This window comes from Astatotilapia calliptera, chromosome 18 (genome assembly GCF_900246225.1).
Source record: "Astatotilapia calliptera chromosome 18, fAstCal1.2, whole genome shotgun sequence".
Taxonomy (NCBI): Eukaryota; Metazoa; Chordata; class Actinopteri; order Cichliformes; family Cichlidae; genus Astatotilapia; species Astatotilapia calliptera.
The window spans coordinates 717,699-734,903 of NC_039319.1; the positions used below are offsets into that span (position 1 = coordinate 717,699).

The 17,205-nt window shown below is 48.2% G+C and overlaps 2 protein-coding genes across 3 annotated transcripts; both read right to left on the reverse strand.

Annotated features, from left to right (window-relative positions):
• LOC113010318 (armadillo repeat-containing protein 1-like) lies at nucleotides 1–4,985 on the reverse strand. Its single transcript, XM_026149353.1, has 7 exons — nucleotides 4,594–4,985; nucleotides 3,179–3,375; nucleotides 2,784–2,875; nucleotides 2,319–2,508; nucleotides 2,118–2,234; nucleotides 1,864–1,938; nucleotides 1–1,320 (listed from the first exon to the last, which is right to left on the reverse strand). Exons 2-7 carry the CDS (start codon nucleotides 3,338–3,340, stop codon nucleotides 1,129–1,131), a joined length of 828 nt encoding a protein of 275 aa, XP_026005138.1. The 5' UTR covers nucleotides 3,341–3,375; nucleotides 4,594–4,985; the 3' UTR covers nucleotides 1–1,128.
• Nucleotides 4,986–10,579: 5,594 nt separating this feature from the next.
• LOC113010313 (zinc finger protein 550-like) lies at nucleotides 10,580–12,289 on the reverse strand. Of its 2 annotated transcripts, XM_026149345.1 has the most exons (3): nucleotides 12,040–12,289; nucleotides 11,051–11,819; nucleotides 10,580–10,935 (listed from the first exon to the last, which is right to left on the reverse strand). In XM_026149345.1, exons 1-2 carry the CDS (start codon nucleotides 12,209–12,211, stop codon nucleotides 11,068–11,070), a joined length of 924 nt encoding a protein of 307 aa, XP_026005130.1. In that variant the 5' UTR covers nucleotides 12,212–12,289; the 3' UTR covers nucleotides 10,580–10,935; nucleotides 11,051–11,067. The 2 variants fall into 2 exon arrangements, with proteins under 2 accessions (XP_026005130.1, XP_026005129.1); XM_026149344.1 differs by having other exon boundaries at nucleotides 10,580–11,819.
• Nucleotides 12,290–17,205: the final 4,916 nt, after the last annotated feature.

Below are 17,205 nucleotides of genomic sequence, written 5' to 3' on the forward strand. Positions count from 1 at the left end.
ACACACACACACACACACACACACACACACACACACACACACACCCCAGTCTGGAATCATCAGGTCACCTCCTGTTCATCAGCTGAACACATTTAAAAGCTGGATTCTTTTCAGGCGACTGCTGCCGTCTCCACACGTTCTTCCACTCCACGAGGACCACAGGTCAAACGTGGTTGGTCAGTGGAACTTGCACAACAGTGGACAGCAGGAACATGAAGTCCTCTGAGCTCTCAGTGAAGCTGTGAGCTGTCTGCCCACAGGGACACGAGTCAGGAGTTTTATAGCTGAAGTTAGCCAAGGTACGTGATGGTTCCCGTGGAAACCCCGAGGGCTGACTGATGGAGCAGCAGCTTCATTTTTTTTACCTGTGCAAACCCCCGCAGCTCCAACCTGTGCTTCTGACCCTGCAGGTCAGTAAACGCCTCTGCAGCAGAGGGTTAAAGCGGCCGCGTGCTCCTCTAATGACGCAGCCATGATCTGCTCCGTGTCCCCAGCACGCGGCACAAAGCCCTGAGGGGTCTCAGCTGACTGAGCTGTGGTTATGTCCTTCCTCACGTTAACACATCTGCCACATATGAGCGGAACAGTCGTTCACCTCTGACCCCGACACGCGGCTCACGTTACGAGCCCGCGCTCAGACATTACAGGAAACGCTCCGCTCGGCCCGGCGCAGTGTTTAACCACCTCTTCTTCTCTCGCTCGTGTTGGTCGATCTCTGCAGCCCCAAAGGAAGCAGCAGGAAGTTTGTGATCAGAGAAACTGAAAGGCACGGCTCGCCGCCGCCGCCGCTCCAACACGTCAAACGGCACGAGGGCGAATAAATAATAAACAGTATAAAGGAGGAGGAGTCTCGTTTGTTCTGACTCGGCGTTTGTTCACTTCCTGTCTGTTAAGACATTTTGGTTTGTAACACAAGGACTGGTTCACGGAGAGGACGTCGCCACGTGCAGGTCAGACTGAGCGTGGGACCCCAGGAGGAAACGGTTTCCACGGCAACATTTCACACTTTGCGTCGTCTCTCCAGCTGAACATCCTGATTTGGCAGCTGTGAGTTTTTGTTCTGAGACGAGGACGAAGGTCCGACGGGGGGAGGCGGGGCCGCGGGGCAGCGCCGACCCTTCCGCCCGGTCACCAGTAGAAGGAGCGGGACAGGAAGTTGGCGGCGGCTCCGAGCCAGCTGTTTCCGTCCTGCCCCGATCCCACTCGGCTCACCGCCTTGTCGGGCTCCTGAGATGGGCTCTCCTCCTCCGGCAGGTAGTCCGGCAGGTCCACGTTCTGCTCCACCTCCACAGAGCCGTCCTCCGGGAACGGGATCAGGACCTGCACACACGGACGGGAACGCACACGTTAGACGCGCTGCGATAGGCTGCACACCTGTTCTTTAAGCATGACCCCGCCCCTTGGTTTTTGTGCGTCTTCCTGTCAGTGAACTCGTGCCCGTCATCTTGCCACGCTCACAAACATGAGCTACACCCACTCCCACTGATCCCACTTTGATGGTGTTATCAGCCGGGTGTAGTAAACCCGGCTGGTGCTCCACCTGTGGGAGGCCCACAGTGGGTGCAAACTGGGTGTTACTGTGTGAGCAGGAAATGTTGTAACGTGAAGTCTTTGATGCAGCAGGCCTGAGTGGGCACTCCACAGTGACAGCCGGCTGAGCGAGCACATTTCTAACTACCAGGTGTGAGTGTGTCTCTGCTGCCCCCTGCTGGCCACACAGTGTCTCAGCTCTTTAAAGCCCACAGCTGACAGCACTGCTCCACCTTCTCTTCTGGTGCTTTTAGGTGCAACGTCAGAGCGAACGACGAAGCTGCGAGCACGAGAGCAAGCGTGACGTGCCAACGAGCTGAGAGCCAAACTGACCTCGTCTCCGTCTTCTCCTTTCACCACCTGCAGCGCCTTCATCACCTCGGTGGCGGCGATCGCGGACGCCAGAGCCTGAACACAAAAACACCGTCAGTCATTCACAGACGACCTCCTGAAACTCACATTTCAGCAGCTGATTCACAGAAAATGACAGAAAAACTTCAACAAAGGAACAAAAGCAGATTTCAGGAGGAAGCTGTGATCACGTGATTATACAGCGAGAACCACGAGGGGGCGTGGTCTGGTCTGACCTCGGCCGTCAGGTCCGAGCGGATGCGGACGATGCACCTCTTCGCGGCCATCTGGAAGGTGAAGCTGATCACGCCTTTGATCTTCAGCAGCGCCTCCTCACACATACTCCTCCGACTCTGCAGGGTCACAAAACAAAACGCTCATGACTCCTCCCACCGCCCACGCCAAGGGAATCATTACTGAGTGAAAGGCGCGCTGACCGAGTCGTCCAGGCCGTCGATGTGGAGGACGACGGTCTTGGCTCTCTTGTTGCTTGAGCCCAGGAAGAACTGGGCTTTACGGCGGCTGCTGACGGGCTCCTCGGCCGGTTCGGAGTCGGCGATGCCGGACGCCTGCAGGAGCTCGTAGATCTCAGACGCCAGCAGCTTCGTCTCGCCGGGCGTGGTCGACCTGGATGGAAAGAGCAGAGCTGTGGAACCTCGTTTTCCCAGCAGCAGGAGCGTCAGCGCTCTGCTCACAGCGCTGCAAGTACGAGCGGGTGAGCAGGTTGGTCTCTACGTACACGTCACTGATATCGACGAGATAAAGCGCCACGATCAGCAGCGACTCACGACATTCCTTCTTCCTTTATTCTCCTCTAAACTTGTTTCTTAGAGCTCACAGCAAACAGGAAGTCACTTTGCTACTGTGCTTGCAGAAACCTGGATAAGCTCCATCAGACTCACTTCTGCATGACGTTCTGGAGGCTCAGCATCATCCCCAGCTCCGCCCTCAGCTTCTCCCGGTTGGCTCGACATTCTGCCAGGTAACGGATCGCCTGGAAGGACACCCGGAAAGAGTCAGAAACTGAATCAGAGAGACGGCTTCCCACACCAAACTCTATTCAAATATCGTCTGATTTAAAATAACAGATTCTGTTGCTGTTCGAGGCGTTTCAGCGCCGACGACCAGCAGCCTCCAACTCGTTCTGATGTTTGGGTTCAGACACCTGGAGCAGATCTTTGCACACAACAGGTGTTACAGCAAGCTGAGCTGATCCGGGTGTCTGAAATCCTCATGTAAGCTCCGCCCTCTCTCTATTGGACAGAGTCTATGTGTTTCCACTGGACTGTGAGCTCACCAGCAGGGCGGAGTAGACCACCTGAGGGTTGGGGTGGTCCAGGAACAGGATGAGTCCGGGCAGGCAGCCCTGGTCCTGGACGATGGCCCTGCGGTTCATGGGGTCGGCGGCCAGGTCCCTCAGCTGGTTGACCACGGCCAGCGCGTCCGGCTCGGCGGTCATGGCTGCTGCCGTTCACTCGCCCATAAAAGAAGCAGCTGAGGGGCGAGCAGAGTAAGGTATTCTACGTCATTTATTTTCCTCTCACGACCTCTGACCTCTGAGAAACCCCAGACCATGAATATCACGGGAAACAGAAAACGTGTTTCCTTCACACACATTTTACTGTATTCACAGCCTGACAACAGCCTCTAAGAGCTTTACATCAGAAGGTAAACAGCATGACCTGGTGACCTCAGGATCAGAGGCAGCACGGGGGCGAGGAGATACGAGGACCGTAGTCAGACAGTTTTTATTAGACCCTGTGTCAGATTAAGTATTTTTAATCATCACAGAGGGCGTGGGACCGATTCAGGAAGGTCAGTGCAGGTGTTGCACTACGAACCAGAGCTGTACCCATCAAAGCCGCCGAGCTGTGAGAAACTAGCAATGTTTCCTCTGTTTCTATTCTAGTTCACCTGGTCTTCATTTTCACATCTACGTTAACTGGACGCTTTGTCACATCGCGCTCTAGTTTTCAGTTTAGTTGTAGTTAAGCTTGGTGCTGCTGGGGTGTTGGACAGCACAGTCCCATCAGCAGGAGGTAAGCCTTAGACCCTCGCTCTTGTTTGGAAACGACCCGGCCCCTCTCGTTTCCTCTCATCCTGCTCTGCAGCCGGTGATGGCTGTCCTGGTTCTGCAGCAGTGGGTGGAGAGGATGCTGGAGATGAAGCTCATCTGTGGGAGGACTCGTAGGAGATGCAGCTGGATGCAGGTGTCTGTAATAACCCGTCAGAGCGTTCAGCAGAGATATTAATGAGAGCACATCTGAGGCTGTAGAGGCCGGAGGGCTGTTTCCTGCTGGTGTCCGGCCTCCAGCTGATAAACTCATGTTGGATCTAAAGCTTCATGAACAGACACAGGAACGTCTTCCTTAGAGGAGCCTCGCTGATGATGATGAAGAGAAATGCTTGCTGCTCGATAAACGCTCTGATATATTTGATTCTGACAGCTGTCAGACTGAAGTCTGGATGGACCCACCTGTCCTACCTCCCTGTATTTCATGTCAGTTGTTAATGTGCTGCCGAACCGACCGGAAACCTCCCCCGTGTCTGCCGTTTCTCCGTTATTGCGTCTTTGATCGTGTTTCTTTCTACAGAAGCCGGAAGAAGCTAAATCAGCTGATTCTCGCGCTAACTTTGGAGCCGGTCTGTGGTCGCGGCTCAGCGCGGGTCTCAGGCGCTGTGTTCGGCTGCCCGAGCCCCGGGAGCACTCACCTCTCTGACGGACACCGAGCGCCGGCTAGCGGCTAACTGGTCGCGTGGGCTGTCCGGTCGGCCTCTCCTCCGGCAGCCTCGCGCGGTGGTGACGAATCCGCACCTCTTCGGGGTTCGCGTGCGCGCGGATTTTCAGTCTCCGGCGCCGTTAACGACTCGAGGAAAACACCGTGAACCGAAGCAGCAATGCTTCCTGCTGAACGCCACCCGGCCGTCCACGGCGCAACATCAAAGCCTGCGATTGGCTGAGCCGAGACCACCTGATCGCGCCGACCAATGAGCTGCTTTGTTCCTACAGCTAATGGCGCCGCGCCCTGAAGGAACCGGAAATTGACGCAGGATCAGCTGGAGACAAAAACGTCACATTTATCTGAGTTTTAAAAAGTGGATTTAAAACACTTCCATGAGCTCATTTCCTGTTTTCACCTGTGGCACTATCTCACCTGCACATTTCTATCACGTGTTGGAGAAACTGTGGCCGCATCGTTTCCGGTGGACGTAGTAAAGCAGTTTAGCTTCCTGTTGTGAACACTGGATGTGCGCAGAGCTGGCTCCGAGTGAGATGCTCACAGGAGGAAGCATATCCTGCCCGGTGACATTAATTTGGTGGCAGTTTCTACCAGAGTAAACATGTTTGCCTGGAAGCTCTCCTGGACCCGTGCGGGATGAAAATGAAGTGATCGGAGCTCCTGTGACTCCGAAGATTTAGCTTCGTGAAATGTTTCAAGTTTCTGTACAAAATAAATCAGCTGATCCTGAGGAGCTCAGCTCAGAGTTGACTCATAGACAAACACGTTTTATTAAAGCAAACGTCAACCACTGTTTGACGTCAGACTTCAGGTAGCAGGTAAATGTGGAGCCAGTTACAGATCTGCAGGTGACGCTTTGTTGCTGCTTTGTCTTCATTGAACCCACACACCGTCAGACAGCCACGATCGTTCTGCATTTCCAGAGAAAATGAGTCATTGCGAGCTTTTACCGCGTGATTCTGGGTGACATGACGCGCACATGAATGCGGACTGCGGAGGTTTTCTCCTCAACCTGATTTTTTAAATCCCTGCATTAATATTTTCTTTGGACTTCGCTTTTAAACACACTAAAACAAATGTGTGCGAATTGAGGAAGTGACGAAGCACGTGACTGTGGCAGAGTGCACGTGTCAGCGTTCAGTGCTGTCCAGCAGAGGGCAGCAGAGGGCCACGCACAGGTGCCCAACAGCCTTTGTTTATGTCACTAGAACAAAAACACCCAAACAGGCACCAGGTGACAGCTGCCCTCACTGCTGTGTCTGCTTCGTCTACATTTTTATTAGGGAGGAAACATTTTCAAAATTGAAAATACGATCGAGGGCTGTTTTTCCAGCTGCTTCAGTCCAGCAGGTGGAGACAAAGCCAAAGACTGTAGTGCAAAGATGAGAGGAGAGCGTGAGGAGCTGCTGCAGCGTTCTGCTGTAAAACCAGCCCCTGACCTGCACACACTGCTGCTGATGACCCCCAGAATAAACTGTAAGGTTTGTGTGTGACTGTGAGGGTGGAGGGGGCGGTGGTGCAGAAGGAGTCCGATTGAGCTGACTGAGGGAGGAACAGCTGCCGTGCTGCGAGGCCCACAGTGACAGCAAAGCCACAGTCGCTGCACAAAAAGCTTGTCAGGAAGGAGACGCACAAACAGCTGGTGCTGAACACGCAGCAGCTCTTCATCTGCTCCAGCAGGTCCAAACACATCTAGTACAACTCCAGCTTCACTACAAGCACGCCTCCCTTCATACTGCACGAAAAGCACATTCTAGCCGCAGGTCGTCGAGTCTGCAGGATCCCCCGCTGCACCGCGAGGCCTAGACTGTGATTTCAGAATCATCAGAATCGTGTTTATTGGCCAAGTATATGTGCAGACACATACAGGGAATTTGGTTCCGGTAGATGGCGGCTCTCAAGCACAGCAATGTAAATCACACACACACACACACACACACACACACACACACACACACACACACGCTGTGTAAATCAACTATAAATAACGAATCTAAACTTGTATACATAAAATACAGAAATGAATGAGGTGGAATGAATACTACAGAATGTACATAAGGTGCAGCTGCAGTCTGGCAGTGGGAGCAGTGTGACAGGTCAACTGTTAAGAAGGGACTTGTTGAGGTTGCAGCAGCTTCATTTACAGATTACTCAAACAAGCCGGCAGCTACGGTTATTTAACGATAATATTAAGAACTCTGCAGACGGTCGGAACAGCGAATGAGCTCGTGCGCACAAGCCTGAATACACCGGGAGGGTTGCATCAGGAAGACGTTTGACCCAGGATAACAACAACTGTCTCCATGGAAACTGTGCTACTGCTGGCCAAAGGGGGTGGGGCTGTGAGATGATTAATGTTATCAGTGTGCACGCCTCACAGGTTGGAGACAAGAAGAACAGGAAGTGTGAAGTAAGGGGCGATCGTGGCTCAAGAGTTGGGCGTTTGTCTTGTAATCAGAAGGTTGCCGGTTCGAGCCCAGGCTCCGAGAGTCTCAGTCGTTGTGTCCTTGGGCGAGACGCTTCACCCGTTGCCTACTGGTGGTGGTCAGAGGGCCCGGTGGTGCCAGCCTCTGTCAGTGCGCCCCAGGGCGGCTGTGGCTACAACGTAGCTGCCATCACCAGTGTGTGAATGTGTGGATGATTGTGTATAGTCTAAAGTGCTTTGGGGTCCTTAGGACCAAGTAAAGCACTATGCAAATACAGACAGACCAAGTAAGTGGGACAGAGTGGAGATTGGAGCAGAAAAGAGTGGAAGGTCTTTGGTGTGTCTGTGGACAGAGGAAAGAGGAGAATGAGGAAGAACAATGAGCAGGCAGGAGTAACGGCAGGACAGGTGTGCAGCAAACACAGGAAAGGATGTGCAGCAGCTTTAAGGACACAGGTGGAAATGTACTCATGAATGATGAGAGGCTGCTGAGAAGGTGAAGGAGCATTTAAGGAGCTGATGAATGTAGAAAATAAAAGAGGAGGATTGATGGATGGAGGACAGTCAACGAATCAGGAAGTGCAGAGGATTGTCTCCCCAAGACAAGAACTAACAGACTTAAAAACTCCTTTGTCCCACACGCCATCAGACTGTTTAACTCCTCTCTGGAGGGGAGAGGGAGGGGAGACAGGAGGACAAAGGAGGGGGGAACAACTAAGCTGTAGTGCCTCTTCACCTCACTGTACAATACCTTGTGCAATACTTTTTGTAAATAGTCAACAGTGCAATAGACTCAATACTTGAAATGTGCAATTCACTTGTATTTTTATTTTTTTTATTCCTATTTATTCTATTTATCCCCTTTGTATATTTTATTTATATTTGTCTCTGTATTTATATATGTGTGTGTATATATATATATATATATATATATATATCTATCAATTCTCTTTTTGTAACTGTAACTTCGGTCGTTGCTGTGCTTTTCTTTGGAAGTCGAATTTCCCAGAGGAACCCACCCGAGGGATTAATAAAGTTCTATCTTATCTTATCTTATCTTATCTTATCTTAGGATTAGGAAGGAGGAAGCGAGGGCAGCTGAGGATGAAGAGTGGAAGTAACTACAGAGAGTTAAACCACCATGAAGATATGGGAAAGAGCTGCTGTAGGTTAAGGGAGGTGACGGAGAAGTTCAGAGAAGGTGGATCAGAGAAAACAGATGATTGGCTGCTGAGAGAGGAGCTGTGGTCCTGCATGAGGGAGTCAGGAGGACGACATGTATGAGGACAGAGACGGTGAATCTGCAAGGAGCAGAGGAAGTGAAGGTAGAGTTTAAATACCTCGGGTCAACCGTCCACAGCAGCAGAGGACAGAGATGTACAGTAAGTGCTCCATCCTCCCTCCTCACAGGGATTCAACTGCTGCTAACAGTCTGTGAACCAGGAGGAAGAGGAAGTGAGAGAAGTGAGACTCAAAGAGGAGACAGAGGGCGACATCATCCAGTAGGCGGGGCTCTCCTTCTGCACTGTGTTCAACCATTGTGTCAATAATAAGTGCTGCTGTGAAGAGAACAATTCTCAGACTGAATGTTGAACATCAGCTAGTTTCTCCTGTTGATTTAAACCTTGTTGTACAGATGGAACATTGGCTGTGGATTATTCTTGCTGCTCTTTTCTTTGGTGAGATACAAACATCAACATGTTTCCTCTGCTTAAATCAATGTGTGAGTCTGATTAATGGTGAGTTTTTAATCATGTTTATTGATCCATCTCTTCCTCTGCATGTTCTGTTCTTCCTCAGAGTGTAAAGGAGAAGACAAAGTGATCCAGGAACAAGGAGATGTCATTGCTGCTGAAGGAGACACAGTTACACTTGGATGTAGATATGAAACAACAAGAACAGGCCCCACTTTGTTCTGGTATAAACAAGAAGTGAACAGTTACCCGAAGTATATGCTGAAATCTTTCTCAGAAACAACAGAAAAATCTGAAGAGTTCAACAACGACAGATTTGATGCTGAACTCAACAAGACATCAGTTCCTCTGAAGATCCAGAAGCTTCAGCTGTCTGACTCTGCTGTGTACTACTGTGCTCTGCAGCCCACAGTGACAGGAAACAGCAAAACTCTGTACAAAAACCTTTGGAGCAAAGACAACAGAATACTCCACAACATCCACTAGAGGGAGCCACACACTGTTAAACCTCTGATTCTTGTGTCATTGGACTGATGACAAAGACAACAGAGAAATGAAGCAGTAAAGATCAGAGACAGAGACAGAGCTGCTGTGGAAGGAAACTTTATTTATAAAGATCCTTTCACATCGACACGTCAAACAGCTCGTACAGTTTGTTAGTGTCAGCTCTAAAGACGGAAACGTTTAAAAAGATGTGAACACAAAACAAAGCATGCTTGAAACACAAAGTTCAACATCTGAGTTCAATCCAAAAATCACTGAGGACACAAACCAAACATCTTCCACTAAACGTTCAGGTGCAAACAGAGTGATGGAGGTAAAGAAGAAAACCTCGATGCAGGCGGAAGATCAGAGCTGCATCTTTGTCATATTTACACTGTTGCCTCTGATTCTACTGAAGCAGAGACGTCATCGAACATGTTTTCTTCCAGAGTCTCAAAGAAATCCTACAAAACAGCTTTTATAGAAAACAGAGTGTGAAAAGCAGCTGCGAGGTTATCATCTATAATCTGTCTGAGCCTGCAGGTCCCCGATCGCCGTGGCGATGGTGGAGAGCCACGAGGCGGCGCTTCAGTCCCTGCTGACTGTGCTCAGTCACAGTCAGGGGGGTGCGCCCTCTCCTTTTTCAAATATCACTGAAATATCGAAGGTCACCTCAGCCCGTTTCATTTTCTCATGAAAGTTGGTTTCCTTGGAGACCACCTGGGCAACGTGGCGCGCGCCGCTGCCCGAGGAGGCGGGAGCAGCTCAGCCGCCTCTCATCACTCCAATAAAACTGCAGTTATGTATTCAGTGACACGTTATTTAGCTTTCACTGTGCGGTCTATTTTCATTTTTACTTCAGTCAACTAAAATTTTAGCTCAGCTCGAGTTTCTGCAGTTGAGGAAATGTTAGAACAGCCCTGCATGAACCCTTCAGGTCACCAACTGGTCACACTCGTCAAACCCAGTAACATGAATTAAAGCCACGAGTGTTTCAACATGTCTGTGAAGGTTCTCGGTCATCCAGGTCATCCTAGTCTAAGAAAAGCGCCGGGACGCCTTTAAGACGTTTCATCCAAGAAGCCCAGTGGGAGTTTCCCCCCAAGAGGGACAATGACCCCCTGATGATAGTCCACCTAATCACATGGGCCATGGCGTGAAAGCGGGTGTGGGTCCCAATCAGCCAGGGTTTCAGGTGAGCTCACTGTGAAACCTGGCCCCACCCTATCATGTGACTTCCTGAGGTCAGATGGCCCAGGATGTGAGTGGGCGTTAAGGCGTCTGGGGAGGGATCTCCAAACTGGATTATAGATGGCAGAGAGTTGGTGTGGTAAGCCCCGCCCTCTGTCCTCTCTGTCCAAAATGTGAACATTGGCATCCTCAGAGAGTGACCTTTGACCTTTAGCTGCAGGTATACTGATGAGTCTTGTCCTGTAGGGCTTAAATTCGTGACTCTCCACCAGTTGCTCTTAGAACTGAAGAAGCTTCTCGGATTAAACGTCTTCAAGGCAACTTAAAGACGTCCAAAGGTTTCCTTTCAAAGCTCCTCAGATCAACGTTTAAACAGCTGCGTGTCGAACATCAGTGAAACGTCAGCACAGCTGCACAGTCGCCTCTCAGAAGAACAGCTTCACTTCCATCTCTTCATCATATCACAACTCACCACCTCTCATTCATACTAACAGAGTTCCAAGACTCGACGTGATGTTGTCTAGAAGAAGAAAAGTAAATTAATACATGAGCACGCCTCCCCCAAGTCAAACTGATCATGTGACCAACCTCACCGAGCGACTCCAACAAACTGAGTCTAAAAAGTGTGTTTGAACCTGAATGCATTCTTGGACTACGACTTCTCCCCCGTGTGAGTCTTCATGTGGCGTAACATGTGATTGCTCCGTGCGAACGTTTTCCCGCATGTTTTACAGGAATACGGCTTCTCGCCTGTGTGGATCCTCATGTGGACGTACAGATTCCCGCTCTGACTGAAGGTCTTTCCACACGTCAGGCAGGAGTACGACTTCTCCTTAGTGTGGATTATCATGTGGCGCAGCATGGTGCTCTTTTGAGTAAAGCTTCTCTGACATATTTTACAGGAATGCGGTTTCTCTCCTGTGTGGATTTTGCGATGCTCTTTGACTTGGCATTTTTTCTTGAAGGCTCTTCCACAAACATCACACTTTAAAGTCTTTTTACCTGCGTCAGAGTTCTTCTGACGCGCTAACATGCGAGCGTGTGCAGGATTGTTACAGTGAATTCGATATATAATTCTAGTCGGTCCCGAGTCTGCACTCCTGCCTCCTTCCTGATCCTGGCTCTCAGCTCCAGCAGAGCTGTGACAGAGGAGCTGCTCCTCGTCTCCTCCTGGTTCACTGTGCTCTCCTTCCTCAGCAGCAGCAGTCACCATGAAGGTGTCCGTCTCCTCCTTCAGTCCCAGCTGCTCTCCCTGCTGACTGCTGCACAGTTCCTCCTGTTCCTCTTTAATCTGTGGAGCTTCTGGTTCCTCCTGCTCCACACTGGAGCTCCTCTCCTGGTTCCAGAGCTGCTGCTCAGCGAGAACCTCCTCCTCCTCCTTACAGACATGTTCCTGTGGGACGTCTGGTGGACAGAAACATAAATATGGCTCCTTTTAATCAGTAACGAGGCTCTGCAGTAAAAGCTAACTGGACTGGTTCCTGTGTCCTCTACCCGACACGCCGTCAAACAGCAGTTAGCTGCTGTGACAGCGGCCACATGCTGCTCACAGCGGAGGTTATAACTGTGTCAAACAGGGACTCCGTGATTTAAAGGCAGGTTTTAGATGAAGACACAGACTCACCTGCTGTGTGCAGCTTGATTTGGGGTTTCCAGGTGATATCCAGCAGTCTGCGCTGACGGTCGATCTCTTCCTCGTACTGGACGATCGTTTTTTCAAACTCCAAGAATATTTGTTCAGCAGCAGCAGTTAGTCGCTCGTTGATGAACTCTCTCAGATACTGAACTGAAGGCATCGTTGCTGCTGCAGCTCACACAACAACACACTCTCTGCTCACAAAACGGGGCTTCCGCCTCTTCTTTGTATACTTCCGCCTGGTGTCACACAGTCAAGTTCCGGCAGAAGAGCGCACTGAGCTTTGTTCCGCCTCTGCAGCTCCTTGCGCCTGCAGATTTGAGATCGGACGTGTTCTTCATGAGAAAAATACAGAAATACACACGAACAGAGTCATGAAACAATTCTAAAACAAAACAGAAAGTAAAAAACATTATTATGTAATAACATAAATGAAAAACATGTTAACAGTTGAGCAAACCTGACACACACATGGTCTTGATGGAGTCCATCTGTTACCACGATTATTAATCAAACCTAAGATCAACCATGAAATCTATGAAACGTGTTTGAGGCCCTGAAGGTCTCCAACATTCAGTTTTTCTCATTAAGTTATTGATGAAGAAATGTTTGTAATTTGAGCTCATGAAATGCTTTTCTTAAATGTAGACTTAGTATAAACGTTTGAATGTAACCTTATAAACAGTCTGCCAACTCTGAACCTGATCTGTGCCAACCTCAAACTGTTCAGTCAACTTAATCTGATTTATAGCATCAAATCACAACAGCTGTTTTTAGGCACTTTATATTGTAAAGTCAAGACAATAATACAGAGAAAACTCAACAATCAGATGACCCACTGTGGGAAAGCACTTTGGTGACAGTGGGTTTGATGTGAGAGGAGGAAGACAGGACAAAAGAAGCGAAGAAGAAACACTCAGTGCATCATGGGAATGCCGAGGAGAATATATTATATTAGTACATTATGTGGTCTGAGTTTGTGTGAGAGTGATCCCAGTGATGAGGGTTACTCAGGCCCGGACTGGTGGTTGGTTCCAGATTTGGAACGTCCAAACCTCGCTTAACAGATAATCACACTTATGGACACGTTCTCTCCATATCAGACTGCCTTATCAACGGAGGGAAATGTACTAGACTGTGTGTGAAGCAGGCAGCGTTGGACCCAAACACAGACGCGTCGGGCAGGCAAAAAGTAAACTCAAAAGCAGCTTTACTGCTGAACACAAGGATTACAACATTAACTAATGTGGGACTACAAAACAAACCAGGCAGATTGCAGGACACACGGAGGACGGAGACGCTGACATGAATACACAGAAGGACAACGAGGACGTGAGAAGACACGAGGAACAGCTGACGTGAATTATTAACATGACGCCACAGGAGAAACATGGGCTGCGTCCCAATTCAGGGTCTGCACGCTTGAAGTACGCGCACTACGCGTACTACGTACGGTGCGTACTATGAGTACGAGAAGTGCGGAAGTGAGAGGCGTGTGAAATGGGACGGTCTAGCCTGCGTCGCGCTGTTCCGGTTGCCTAGCAACCATGATACTAACCGCGAGACACGTTACATACAGCTTTGATTGACAGAAACGAAGGAGAAAAATGTTTTGTTGGTCATTCATTTCTGTCATGACATCACTTTGATTAGCTGAGTATCTGAGGCTGAGACCACAGGACTGTAAATATGTGTGTGTGTGTGTGTGTGTGTGTGTGTGTGTGTGTGTGTGTGTGTGTGTGTGTGTGTGTATTACAGCAGTGAGCTTGAACTTGAAAGATTCAAGTTGCAGTTATTTATATTTCCTGTCACCTTAAATCTTCACTCAAAAGTGTATGTACATATGTCTTATACATAAGACACAAATATTGTTCCTTCAGTATGTTGGCATTACTAAATTTGGCTCAATGCTTACATACATGTGTAGAAAGCAAATGTAGGAGCTGTGGTAACTGTGTCTGATAGAATGAAGAGTAGACTGATATATGAAATATTCCTTTATTGGGTGAGAAAATCAGACCATGTCATAACTGCTGTAAGTCATACAGAATAGATATCAGAGCCTTAAACAGGCTGACGTCTGCTAAATGGGTCAAACTGGGCAGAAAGTCTACAAACACATAACATCCTTATAGAATATGATGTAACACTATAGATCAACTTAGCTCTTATGACTGACTTTAATTATCCATAAATCATCACAGTCTCTGTAAGATTAAGGTCGACTATATATATATATGTAAAGGCTTTAAAACCAAGTTAGTACAAACATCACTAACGTCACATGACTTTGCCGACATGTGGTCAACAGTAATGTTTAAATGTTCTTCATTATTAAACATTTGAACATCATATTCAGTACTTACTTTTAAAAGTTTACTCTTCAGCCGTATTATTCGGCAAAACTATCCACACCCGCCGCCGCGCTATGAATTGTGGGATATATGGGCCCATGAAGTGTCCACCGGACCACGCTTCAAATTTGGGGGTGATTCTGGGAAGATGGCGGAGTGAGCGGTCCAACTTGAGGGCTCCGAGGCTTTTCCTGAAAAGAACCTTCTTTATGTTTTGACTGCAGTCAAGTAAACCGGAGTTAGAAGCAGACTAGTTACTGTATCCTTCATCTCTAGAACTCAAAACCTTCCTCCCTGTGTTTCTCTCTGTCTTTCTCAATACTTTCCATACTTCCTAGTACGCGCCGTACGTAGTACGCAAACTGCGCGGACTAGGAAGCGTGCGGTCGCTGGATTGGGACATGACGCCATGACGGGGAAACAGAATGGAACACAAAGAGGGAAACGAGACACAAGGACTCACACAAGCACACAGAGGGAATCTAACAATCAAAATCTGAACAACAACCCAGGCACTATAGTATAAACTCCAGACTAACAGAGTGGATTTGTTAGGACATACACTCAACAAAAATATAAACGCAACACCTTTGTTACTGCTCCCATTCCCCATGGGATGGACGTAGAGACCTAAAATTCATTCCAGATACACAATATAACCATCCCTCCCAAACAGTGGTCACAAATCAGTCCAAATGTGTGGTAGTGGGCACATCTGCTATATTGAGATAATCCATCCCACCTCACAGGTGTGCCACATCAGGATGCTGATCTGACATCATGAGTAGTGTAGATCCAGTTTTACTGGATCTCAGTGCAGCATTTGATACAGTTGACCACAACATATTACTCAAACGACTGGAGAACTGGACAGGTCTTTCAGGAACTGTACTAAACTGGTTCAAAACATACTTAGAAAACAGGAAATACTTTGTATCAATAGGTAACTTCACATCTGAGCAGACAAGTATCACATGTGGAGTTCCCCAAGGTTCCATCTTGGGACCCCTTCTGTTTAACATCTACATGCGCCCACTGGCACAGATTATAAAGAACAACAAAATAAACTACCACAGCTATGCAGATGACACACAAATATATATCACAATGTCACCAGGAGACCGAGGCCCTGTGCAGGCTCTTGGTAAATGCATTGAGGAAATCAATGACTGGTTGTGCCACAATTTTCTCCAGCTAAACAAAAACAAAACTGAGGTAATAGTCTTTGGCGCCAAAGAAAAACGATTACAGGTCACCAGAGAACTTCAATCTATACATCTAAAAACCACAAACCAGGCGAGAAATTTGGGTGTAGTGATGGATGCAGACCTAAACTTAGAAAAACACATTAAGACAATAACAAAGTCAGCTTACTATCACCTCAAGAATATATCAAGGATAAAAGATCTGATGTCTCAACAGGACCTGGAAAAACTAGTCCATGCATTCATCTTTAGTAGGCTTGATTACTGTAACAGCATCTTTACAGGTCTACCTAAAAAATCAGTCAGACAACTACAGCTCATTCAGAACTCTGCTGCTCGAGTCCTCACTAAGACCAAAAAAGTGGACCACATCAGTCCAGCTCTGAGGTCCTTACACTGGCTGCCTGTCCGTCAGAGGATAGACTTTAAAGTTCTGATGCTGGCCTATAAAGCTCTGAATGGTTTAGGACCAAAATACATCAATGACCTCCTGACCCAGTATGAACCTTCCAGATCCCTCAGGTCATCTGGATCCGGTCTTTTATCAGTTCCCAGAGTCAGAACCAGACACGGAGAAGCTGCATTCAGCTTTTATGCTCCTTATATCTGGAACAAACTCCCAGAAAGCCTCAGATCAGCTGAAACACTCAGTTTATTTAAATCCAGGTTGAAGACTCACCTGTTCTCAGCTGCATTTGAATAAAGCACCAGATCCACACTTTAAGCTTAAATTTCAAAACTTACATTTAACTACTGATTTTATCTACTGTTCTGATTTTATCTGTTTTGATTTTATATACTGTTGTTTGTTTGTTTGTTTGTTAAGTGGGTTTAGAGCTCTGGGTAGCTCCCCAGCTGGGTCTAGACTGGGTCTAGAGAGTATTTTAAATTCAGGGAATTTAAAATAGAAAGTAGCTCGTCCACAGAAGGACTGGTAGCTCCCCTTACGATAAGGGTTCAGATCGCGCGAACAGGTGTGAAATGTGTGTGTTTAGTTAGTTTGTTTGTTTTATTCAATTTTAAATCATGCTTTTTATTTGTTTTTGTTTCTAATGTCTCTGTAAAGCACTTTGAATCACCTTGTTGTTGAATTGTGCTATACAAATAAATTTGCCTTGCCTTGCCTTGCCTAGTGCACAGGTGTACCTCAGACTGCCCACAACAAAAGGCCACCCTGGAATGTGCAGTTTTTTGCGCTATTGGGGGTCTGGGGACCCAGAACCGGTCAGTATCTGGTGTGACCACCATTTGCCTCATGCAGTGCAACACATCGTCGCATGGAGTCTATCAGATTGTCAATTGTGGCCTGTGGAATGTTGGTCCACTCCACTTCAATGGCTGTGCGAGGTTGTTGGATATTCGTGGGAACTGGTACACGCTGTCGTATACGCCGGTCAAGCACATCCCGAACATGCTCAATGGGTGACATGTCCGGTGAGTATGCTGGCCATGCAAGAACTGGGACATTCTCAGCTGCCATCTGCCCTGAACAATGTGAACCATGATTCATCCGTGAAGCGCACACCTCTCCAACGTGCCAGACGCCATCGAATGTGAGCATTTGCCCACACAAGTCTGTTACGGCGACGAGCTGG